Source organism: Puma concolor, chromosome B4 (genome assembly GCF_028749965.1).
Source record: "Puma concolor isolate L17-30 chromosome B4, mPumCon1.1.hap2, whole genome shotgun sequence".
NCBI classification, from domain to species: domain Eukaryota; kingdom Metazoa; phylum Chordata; class Mammalia; order Carnivora; family Felidae; genus Puma; species Puma concolor.
The window spans coordinates 646,127-657,475 of record NC_141673.1 but is presented as its reverse complement, the minus strand read 5'-3'; the positions used below and the strand labels follow the sequence as shown (position 1 = coordinate 657,475).

At 45.7% G+C, this 11,349-nt stretch overlaps 1 protein-coding gene across 4 annotated transcripts in view; it reads left to right on the top strand.

The window, feature by feature from the left end:
* The first annotated feature begins 1,143 nt into the window (after positions 1-1,143).
* The window catches only part of MOV10L1 (Mov10 like RNA helicase 1), a 73,312-nt gene continuing 63,106 nt past the window's right edge, over positions 1,144-11,349 (top strand). For 3 of the 4 annotated variants that reach the window (XM_086711939.1, XM_086711938.1, XM_025926601.2), the window contains exons 1-2: positions 1,144-1,303; positions 2,780-2,964. In XM_086711939.1, coding sequence (XP_086568065.1) covers positions 1,204-1,303; positions 2,780-2,964 — 285 coding nt within the window. In that variant the 5' untranslated portion in view covers positions 1,144-1,203. Of the gene's footprint in view, positions 1,304-2,438; positions 2,540-2,779; positions 2,965-11,349 lie in introns of those variants that run through there. The other variant, XM_086711940.1, reaches the window with a different exon arrangement.

The following is an 11,349-nucleotide window of genomic DNA, read 5'->3' as shown; positions in this document are numbered from 1 at the left end:
AAAGCTGGGGTGGAGAGTCCCGAATCCAGGCTGGCGGACACACGGGACAGTCCTAGGAAGTGGAAACTCCTGCTGCGCGTCACCCTCGCTCTAGAAGCCCGTCCGTGGCGCCCCCCGGCGGGCAGCATGCGCTGCACACCCCGCGCACCCGCGGGGGGGCCCTGGCACCCTTTCATGCTCATGGGTGTCCCCAGCGCCGAGTGCACCGCCAGGACTCAGCAGGACTTACTTCAGGCTCCGGGCGGGGGGTCCTCACCGCCGGGACGAGGAACCCCGCTCACACCGCGCTCGGGCGGAACCACGAGGGCCGTCCCGAGCCGCCAGTGCCCGGGTTCCCCGACCCCGGCACGAAGGCCGGCAACACCCGGAAGGTAACCACTGCTCCTGCAGACAAGGAAGCCCCAGGACTCGAAGCAACACCCACAAAGGCAGCGAGAAGCCAAACAAAACTACGGGTCACATTCTGGAGGATGCGGCCGAATTCGAGCTGAGACACGCTTACAGCCTGAAATGCCTAGGTTTGAGCAAAAGAAAGTTCCAGAACTCCGTGTCACCTCAAGACGTTAGAAAAACACAAATTAAATGAGAAAAAAACAAAAGGCAGGAAATAATAACAGTTCGCACCGACACCGAGACGCATGCTTTCTGAAGAGACGGATGAAGTCGGGGAACCTCTGGCCCGGAGGCGCAGGGGGCGGTCGGCGCGGCAGAGTCAGGGACACCGGCTCCTACCAACAGCCCCAGACTGGAGAAGGGCGCGGCCACCAGCATTCGAGAAAACTCCACCCGCGGCGCACGACGGACTCCAGAAGGTCGGAAACAGAACCTCCTCACCGCGGAGAGGTGCGCGCTGAAGGGAGGCGGACGGACACCTAGGCCGCGCGCACGCAAGAGGCCCCGCCCACCGCGCGACAGCGCGTGGCCCTCTCGCCCACCTGGCACCTCGCCTAGCTGAGCCGCGTGTCAACGGTCGCCAACGGCCAACCACCGACTACAAACGGTCGTGGCGCACGCAGCAACCCCATTGGCCGAGACGGCGGGCGCCTGCGCAGGCGCGGGCGGAGAGAGCCCATTGGCCGAAGTCTCAAAGCGGGGGTGGGGGGCGGGAGAGAGCGGGTGCGCAGGCGCAGGCGCGACAAGTCCATTGGTCCTGGGCGGCGGACCGCTTGCCCGCGTGAGGACACCTACAGAGGTGGCAGGGCCATGCTGCGCCTCGCGGCCAAGCTGGTGGCGTTCTTCTGGAGGAGGGCGGACGGCGCCGAGGGGGAGGAGGCCGGGCAGCCGGGGCCCGAGCTCGCGGAAGGTGCCTGGGGGTAGGGCCCGGGGCCTGGGTGCCCCGGGGTGTGTTGCTTGAGCTGCCGGAGCCTGAGGCCAAACAGAATGCAGGGCTGTTCGGAAGTGGGAGGAGGGGGACAAGAGCCGGAGGTCGTGAGGTCGTGGTCCCGGGGTCCCTGATGGAGTTTCCAGCCGCGAGCCGGTGTGCATCGTGAGCGCGCTCTGAGAGATGCTGCCGCCTATCGTTCGCTCTTTGAGGTCAAAGCGAAGGTGTGACCGTAGCTGAGCAAGGCCTCGTGTGGACTATGATTTAAGGGTGTTGGTCTTCCTTTGGGTTTGCGCCGCCTCCGGGTCCTTCTTGTTTCCGCTTTGAAGTGTTAAGCGCGGCGGGCTTTCTCGTTTCTGTCGTCACCGCCACTTGCGGTTGCGTGTTTGGAAAGCTCTGAAAAGTGCAGCCCGAGCTGTCCCAGGTTGCCCTTTCGCAGTTCACCCTGAGCTGTCGCAGTTGTCCTTTCGCAGTCCTATGTTGTCCTGCCTTTCCTCTCGAGAAGGCCTTTGAGGCTCTCTTGGTCCGGTCTGGACTGTGTTGGGACTCTGGTACCTGGTGACCTTGAGCTGACTGGACTCAGGGTGCTGATTGTGCAGTCGCTTTCTCTGGCCGAAGACGTGACGTCCTCCTGAGAAGGGCCCGAAGCCGCAGCCGGCGCGTTAGGAGTTGAGGGCAGCGCCCTGCGAGCCGTATGTACGCAGACCTGCTGACGCCCGCATCGCCGTCTATAACCTGGAGCCAGTCCCTTCAATCAGCCCGGGGCCTGCCGGTTAAATCCGGGCTGGGAACCTCGGCCGGAGCTCCCGCGCCGGGCTTGCTGGCGGCGGTGGGGAGGCGCGCCGCGTGGACGGGCGCGTGCCCTGTCTCTGGGCCAGACTTCACCCCAAGCCCGGAATCTCCTGGAGCACCTCGTTTGGGGAGGGGACACAGAATCTAACGCCTTGCCGGCGGGATTGGAGAGGCGGGAGGGTGGGAATCCCAGCACAGGGCGATGGTTCTCCGGACGCCAGCGTAGGACAGTGGTGCTTTATAACCTGGGCCGGCCGCTCAGAAATCTGTGCCCTGGACCGCTCGCCGCCGCCACCCAGACAGCTGTCTTGGGTGGAGACTGTAACTGCCTCCACTTTACAATTGGGAAGAGGCCCAGCACGGTTAATGGGGAAGGACCTAGCCCAGAGATAAAGTGGCAGCAGGAGAGCTGGGACTCAAACCCAGGTGGTGTGGCTCTCGAGTCTGAGCTCCCCCCACTGGGTCTGCTGCCTGTGACACCCCTCAGAGGAACTTGGGCAGTCTACCTCAAACACCCTGCTTTCTGAAGACTACCCCCCCCCCAACTGCAGAGGGTTCCAAACTTCCTGGATGCGCCTGTCCTCCACCTTTCTCTGGTGGGGCTTAATCATAGGGTGGGCTTGCTTTACTCATGGGCCTTGTAACGTCTTTGTTTATGCATCTCAGGTGACGCCAAGCTGAAAACCGTCCAGGGTGTCGTGACAAGGTACTGCGGCGATTATGGCATGATTGATGATTTGATCTACTTCTCCAGTGAGGCTGTGACTAGCAAAGTGCTTCTGAATGTTGGACAGGAAGTTATTGCACTTGTACAAGAAGATAAAGTGTCGAGTGGACTGAAAGCAATTAGGGTAAGGCCTGAGTTGTTTGTGAAGTCTCTCTTCACCATGGGGCTTTATGTTTCCATCCTTTTTTTTTTTTCCAATTAAAAAAATTTTTCATGTTTATTTATTTTTGAGACAGAGACAGAGCGCAAGGGGGGAGGGGCAGAGAGAGGGAGACAGATTCCGAAGCAGGCTTCAGCTCTGAGCTTCCACACAGAGCCTGACACAGGGCTCCAATCCCTGAACAATCATGACCTGAGCCAAAGTCAGATGCTTAATCAACTGAGCCACCCAGGTGCCCATCCATCCTTCTGTTTAGTTAACCTCTTACAGACAACGTGGGAGAGACAGGGAGTGGAATGTACCTTCTTGGGGCTGCTTTTGTTTTTATAATGATTTCTGCCTTAAAAAACTAACGGTGGTCATCATATGTTATTCAGACTACAGAAATTTGTAATTTAGGAAGTAAAGCTCGTTGGTAATTTTATGCTCTGGAAAAGAGCACTTAACATTTCTATTTCTTTTTTTAATGCTTATTTATTTTGAGAGAGCGTGCACGCGCATGCACAAGTGAGGGAGGGGCAGAAAGAAAGAGAGAATGAATCCCAGGTGGGCTCTGCACCATTATTAGTGCAGAGCCAGATTCAGGGCTCAATCCCACAAACCGTGAGATCGTGACCTGAGCCAGTTATCAAGAGTCGGATACCCAACTGACTGAGCTACCCAGGGGCCCCAACATGAGTATTTCTTATAGTCTTTTAAAAATTTGTTAAAAATGTTAATCATTAGGGTGCCTGGCTGGCTCGGTCAGTGGAGAGTGCAACTCTTTTTGTTGTTGTTGTTACTTTCTATAATTTACATATTTTTTATAATGTACATCCAAGTTAGCACGTTATTTCAGGAGTAGATTCCTTAAGCCCCTTACCTGTTTAGCCCACCCCCCCACAACCCCTCCAGCAACCTCTGTTTGTTCTCTGTATTTGAGTCTCTTATGTTTTGGGTTTTTTTTTAATTTTTTTTTCAACGTTTATTTATTTTTGGGACAGAGAGAAACAGAGCATGAACGGGGGAGGGGCAGAGAGAGAGGGAGACACAGAATCGGAAACAGGCTCCAGGCTCTGAGCCGTCAGCCCAGAGCCCGATGCGGGGCTCGAACTCACGGACCGCGAGATCGTGACCTGGCTGAAGTCGGATGCTTAACTGACTGCGCCACCCAGGCGCCCCTCTTATGTTTTGTTTTTATATTTTGCTTCCCTTCCCTTATGTTCATCTGTTTTGTATCTTAAAGTCTTCATATGAGTGAAGTCACATGATATTTGTCTTCCTTTGACTAATTTCGCTTAGCATAATATCCTCTGGTTCCATCCTTGTAGTTACAAATGGCAAGATTTCGTTCTTTTTTATTGCCAATATTCCATTGTATATATATACCACATCTTTATCCATTCATCCATCAATGGACATTTGAGCTCTTTCCATACTTTGGCTGTTGTCAATCATGCGGCTATGAACATGGGGGTGCATCTGCCCCTTCAAAACAGCATACCTGGATCCCTTTGGTAAATACCTAGTAGTGTAATTGCTGGGTCATAAGCTAGTTCTATTTTTAATTTTTTGAGAACCTCCATGCTGTTTTCCAGAGTGGCTGCACCAGTTTGCATTCCCACCAGCAGCGCAAAAGAGATCTCTTTTTCCGCATCCTCCCGGACATCTGTTGTTGCCTGAGTTGTTAATGTTAGCCATTCTGAGGTGTGAGGTGGTATCTCATTGTGGTTTTGATTTGTATTTCCCTGATGATGAGTGACGTTGAGCATTTTTTTCGTGAGTCAGTTGGCCATCTGGATGTCTTTGGAGAAGTGTCTTTTTCCCATTTCATCACTGGATTTGTTTTTTGGGTGTTGGGTTTGATAAGTTCTTTATAGATTTTGGATACTAACCCTTTATCTGATATGTCATTTGCACATATCTTTTCCCATTCCAGTGGTTGCCTTTTAGTTTTGCTGATTGTTTCCTTCTCTGTGCAGAAGCTTTTATTTTGATGAGGTCCCAATAGTTCATTTTTGCTTTGGTTTCCCTTGCCTCTGGAGACGTGTTGAGTAAGAAGTTGCTACGGTGAACGTCAAAGAGGTTTTTGCCCACTTTCTCCTTGAGGATTTTGATGGCTTTCTGTCTTACATTGAGGTCTTTCATCCATTTTGAGTTTATTTTTGTGTCTGGTGTAAGAAAGTGGTCCAGGTTCATTTTTCTGCCTGTCGCTGTCCTGTTTTCCCAGCACTATTTGCTGAAGAGACTGTCTTTATTTCATTGGATATTCTTTCCTGCTTTGTCAAAGATTAGGTGGTCACACGTTTCTGGGTCCATTTCTGGGTTCTCTATTCTGTTCCATTGATCTGTTTTTGTGCCAGTACCATACTGTCTTGATGATTACAGCTTTGTAGTAGAGGCTAAAGTCTGGGATTGTGATGCCTCCTGCTTTGGTTTTCTTTTTCAAGATTGCTTTGGCTAATTGGGGTCTTTTGTGGTTCCATACAAATTTAGGATTGTTTGTTCTAGTTCTGTGAGGAATGTGTTATTTTGATATGTAGATTGTTTTGGGTAGTATTGACATTTTAACTATATTTGTTCTTCCTATCCAGGAGCTTGGAATATTTTTCCATTTTTTTGTGTCTTTTTCAATTTCTTTCATAGGTTTTCTATAGTTTTCAGTGTGTAGATTTTTCACTTCTTTGGTTGGATTTATTCTTAGGTATTTTATGGGTTTTAGTACAATTGTAAATGGGATCAGTTCCTTGATTTGTGTTTCTATTGCTTCATGATTGGTGTATAGGAATGCAACTGATTTTTGTGCATTGATTTTATATTTTGTGACTTTGCTGAATTCGTTGATTACTTCTAGCAGTTTATTGGTGGAATTTTTGGGGTTTTCCATATAGAGTATTATGTCATCTGTGAAGAGTGAAAGTCTGACCCCTCCTGGCCAATTTGGATGCCTTTTATTTCTTTGTGTTGTCTGATTGCTGAGGCTAAGGCTTCCTATACCATGTTGAATAACGGTGGCGAGAGTGGACATCCCTGTCTTGTTCCTGACCTCAGGGGGAAAGCTCTCAGTTTTTCTCCATTGAGGATATTAGCAGTGGGTCTTTCATATATGGCTTTTATGATCTTGAGGTATGATCCTTCTGTTCTTACTTTCTTGAGGGTTTTTATCAAGAAAGGATGCTGTATTTTGTCGAATGCTTTCTCTGCACCTATTGAGAGTATCACGTGGTTCTTGTCCTGTCTTTTATTGATGTGATGAACCAGCCCTGCATCCCAGGTATAAATCCCACTTGATCCTGGTGAATAATTTTTTTAATGTATTATTTGATCCAGTTGGCTAGTATTTTGTTGAGGATTTTTGCATCCATGTTCATCAGGGAAATTGGTCTATGGTTCTCCTTTTTTAGGTGTCCTTTTAGGGAATCAAGGTAATGTTGGCTTCATAGAAAGAGTTTGAAAGTTTTCCTTCCATTTCTGTTTTTTGCAACAGCTTCAAGAGAATAGGTGTTAACTCTTCTTTAAATGTTTGGTAGAATTCCCCTGGAAAGGCATCCGGCCCTGGACCCTTGTTTTTTGGGACATTTTTTATTACTAATTCAATTTCTTTACTGGTTGTGGGTCTGTTTAAGTTTTCTATTTCTTCCTGTTTCAGTGGTTTATATGTTTCTAGGAATTTGTCCATTTCTTCCAGATTGCCTATTTTGTTGGCATAAAATTCTTCGTAATGTTCTCTTACTTTGTATTTCTGCCGTGTTGATGTGATCTCTCCTCTTTCGTTCTTGATTTTATTTGGGTCCTTTTCCTTTCTGATCAAACTGGCTAGTGGTTTATCAATTTTGTTGATTCTTTCAAAGAACCAGCTTCTGGTTTCATTGATCTGTTCTACTGGTTTTGTTTTGTTTTGTTGTTGTTTTGGGGTTTTTTTTGGTTTAGATAGCATTGATTTCTGCTCTGACCTTTATTATTTCCTGTCTTCTGCTGGTTTGGGGTTTTATTTGCTGTTCTTTTTCCAGCTCTTTTTTTTTTTTTAATGTGTTTTTTATTTTTTATTTATTTTTGGAGGGGAGAGAGAGAGAGACAGCGTGAGCAGAGGAGTAGCAGAGAGAGAGGGAGACACAGAGTCCGAAGTAGGCTCCAGGCTCTAAGCTGTCAGCACAGAGCCTGATGTGGGGCTCGAACTCACCAACTGTGAGATCATGACCTGAGCCAAAGTCGGATGCTTAACCGGCTGAGCTACCCAGGCACCCCTTTTTCCAGCTCTTTAAGACTTAAGGTTAGGTTGTGTATCTGACCTTCCTTCCTTCCTTAGGAAGGCCTGGATTGCTATATACTTCCCTCATATGACCACCTTTGCTGCATCCTGGAGGTTTGGGGCTGTGGTGTTATCGTTTTCATTGGTTTCTATGTACTTTTTAATTTCCTCTTTAACTTTTTGGTTAGCCCATTCATTCTTTAGTAGGATGGTCTTTAGTCTCCAAGTATTTATCTTTCTACATTTTTTCTTGTCGTTGATTTTGAGTTTCATAGCATTGTGGTCTGAAAATATGCATGGTATGATTTTGATCTTTTTGTACTTGTTGAGGGCTGATTTGTGTCCCAGTATGTGATCTATTTTGGAGAACGTTCCATGTGCACTGGAGAAGAATGTGTATTCTGCTTTAGGATGAAAATGTTCTAAATATATCTGTTAAGTCCATCTGGTCAGTGTATCATTTAAAGCCATTGTTTCATTGTTGATTTTCTGTTTAGATGATCTACACATTGCGGTAAGTGGGGTGTTGAAGTCCCTGAGAGTGCAACTCTTGATCTCAGAGTTGTGGGTTTGAAAATGTCCTACATTGGGTGTAGAGATTACTTAAAAATAAATTTTTTTTAAAAAAAGAATCATTGGACCCTTTTTTCTAAATACAAGAGAACAAATCTACACCTGTATTTATTTACTTTCCAGTCATTTTAAATCCTCAAGGGGTACAGCGTCCCATGGATTCTGTGCCCAGTGGCTTTAGCAGGAAGGTTGCTTCAGAATTTGGCAAGAACCATGCCGCTGATTCCATGAGCATGAGCATAACTTTTCACCAGATTACTCTATCTGGTTTTGTTTGATTTGCCACCAGGAGTCACTGTATTGTTCTTTGCCTTGTACATGTAAGCATATCTCTTGCCTAAATAGAAATCAGTTTCATCTGGAGCATAAACACCTTCACTTTTAAGAAGAGCTGTGTGCTCTCTCTGGTTCCAGAGACCCCGCTGCAGCCAGCAAAAATGACTTTGGACCACAACTTTCCAGACGTATTTGTCACTTTCAGAGTCCTGTTCCCAGCAGACCTCCACAGGCTCCAAGATGGTGGAAAGAGTAGACCCTTTGTTACCCAGTTAGCAAATATAATTAGTGGATTCTTTTGTTCATTTTTTTTCCATTTAAAAATGGTATTTTTGTGCTATAATGTTTAGAAGTGGAATTGTTAAGTCAAAGTATATACACACCCAACATTTCAGTGGTTATCAGATTATCGTCCAGTAATATACAAATTAATTTATACTCACAGGAGCAGAAAGAGACTGCTTGTTATTCAGAGTTGTCAAGGATGTGTATATTATCAGTCTCTGAAACCTTTGCCACTCTAATAATAAGTGAAAAGTGACCTCGTAAATTTAACTTGAATTTAAGCCTTAAAGCAGATTAATTTTTTACATTTTTCCCATGAGTTATTTTTTATGTTCTTTATCCCTTTTTTGTTGGGTTCAGCTTTTTTTTTTTTTTTTTTAATTTTTTTTTCAACGTTTATTTATTTTTGGGACAGAGAGAGACAGAGCATGAACGGGGGAGGGGCAGAGAGAGAGGGAGACACAGAATCGGAAACAGGCTCCAGGCTCTGAGCCATCCGCCCAGAGCCTGACGCGGGGCTCGAACTCACGGACCGCGAGATCGTGACCTGGCTGAAATCGGACGCTTAACCGACTGCGCCACCCAGGCGCCCCTGTTGGGTTCAGCTTTTTTAAATTAAAGTTTCTATATGGGGAAATTAGAGTTTTCTTTTTGGTAAGAGTTTTATTGAGATGTAATTAATATTGTACAGTTCACCCATTTAAAGTGTACAATTCGGGGTTTTAATATATTCAGAGAGTTTTGCAACTGTTACCACAATCTGCCATAAGCTTTTAAAACAGGAACTTTTTCTCTGGGCAGAATTTTCTGCATAGCTTCTTTTTCAAGCATGATCTCACCTCATCAGCCTGTCCAGTCTTCATTTCTCCCACTCCCCATCCTTGGCTTGCTGTACCTTTAGCAGAGACACTACTAGGATTCAAGTGTCATTTTCATTTTTATTTAATTTTTTAAACTTTAATTCCCATCACCTATTTCACCTATCCCCCACCCACCCACCTCCCATCTGGTAACCATCAGTTTTTTTGGTATAGTTATGAGTCTTATATTTTGGTTTGTCTCTCCTTTTTTCCCCCTTAGCTCATTTGTTTTGTGTTTTAAATTCTGCATATGAGTGAAATCCTATTGTATGTCTTTTCCTAGGTGACTTCTTTTATTTACCGTTATGCCGTATCTTTACCCATGTTGTTGCGAATGACAAGATTTCATTTTTTTTTATGGCTGAGTAAATTTTCACTGTATGTATTTACTACATCTTCTTTATGCGTTCATCGGTCGGTGGACACTTGAGCTCCTTCCATGTTTTGGCTCTTGTAGCTAATGCTGCTATAAAGCTGGGGGATACGTGTATCCCTTTAAATTAGGGTATTTGTGTTTTGGGGGTAAATACCCAGTAGTGTGATTCCTGGATCATAGGGTAATTCTGTTTTTAACTTTTCGAGGAATCTTCACACCGTCTTCTACGGTGGCTGCACCAGTTTCCATTCCGACCAACAATGCAAGAAGGGTTCCCGTTTCTCCACAGCCTCGCCAACACCTTTTGTTTCTTGTGTTGTTGATTTTAGCCGTTCTGATAGGTGTGAGGTGGTATCTCATGGTTTTGATTTGTATTTCCCTGACGATGAGTGATGTTGAGAATCTTTTCAAGTCTCTGTTGGCCATCTGGATGTCTTCTCTGGGGAAATGTCTTTTCTTGGTTTCTGTTCTTAGCTCATCAGTAGATTCCTGATTCACTTGAACAATATGTTTACACCTTTGCTTGATTTACCAATGTTAGGTAGTATTGACTGATTTCATGAAGGATGTGCAATTTCTTTGCATATTTTTATGTAGGTTTTATTGTGGTAAAATATACATACATTTACCATTTTAATCATCTGTAGGTGTACAGTCCAGTGACATTAAGAACATTCATGTTGTGCACCCGTTACCACTATTTTCACAACTTTTTCATCATCCCTAAAACAAGAATTTGCTATTCTACTTCCTGTCTCTGAATTTGACACTTCTAGTATCTCAGTGGAAGCATGTGATTGTTGCCCGTTTGTGTTTGCATTATCAAACTTTGCAGAATATTTTCAAGGTTTATCCATGTAACATGTATCAGAATTTCATTACTTTTGATGGTTGGATAATATTCCATTGTGTGTATAGACTACACTTTGTACACTCATCTGTTGTATTTTAATTTTATGATATTTATTTTTGAGAGAGACAGAGCATGAGCAGGGGAGGGGCAGAGAGAGGGAGACACAGAATCTGAAGCAGGCTCCAGGCTCCGAGCCATCGGCACAGAGCCTGACGCGGGGCTCGAACTCATGAACCGTGAGATCATGACCTGAGCCGAAGTCGGACGCTCAACCGACTGAGCCACCCAGGCGCCCCTGTACACCCACCTGTTGATGAACACTTGGGATGTTTCTACCTTTTGGTTATTGTGAATAGTGCTGCTGTGAACAGGTGTCTTAGAGTCCTTGTTCTCTTTTGGGTATATACCTTGGAGTGGAATTGCAGAGTCATATGGTAATTTTGTGTTTAGCTTTTTGAGGAAACTGTAAACTTTCCGTAGCAGAGACACCATTTTATATTCCCCCCAGTAATGCACAGGAATTGCAGTTACTTTACGTTCTTTTGACAGTAGCCATCCTAGTGGATACGAAGTGGTATCTTGTTGTGGTTTTGACTTACCTTTCCCTAATAATCATTGATGTTGGACATCTTTTCATATGCTTATTGGCCATTTATCTGTCATCTTTCGAGAAATGTTTATTTAAGTCCTTTAACCATATTTTAATTGTCTTGTTTATTTTCTTTTTTTCAACGTTTTTTTTTTGTTTGTTTGTTTTTGGTTTTTTTTTGGGACAGACAGAGACAGAGCATGAACGGGGGAGGGGCAGAGAGAGAGGGAGACACAGAATCGGAAACAGGCTCCAGGCTCCGAGCCATCAGCCCAGAGCCCGACGCGGGGCTCGAACTCACGGACCACG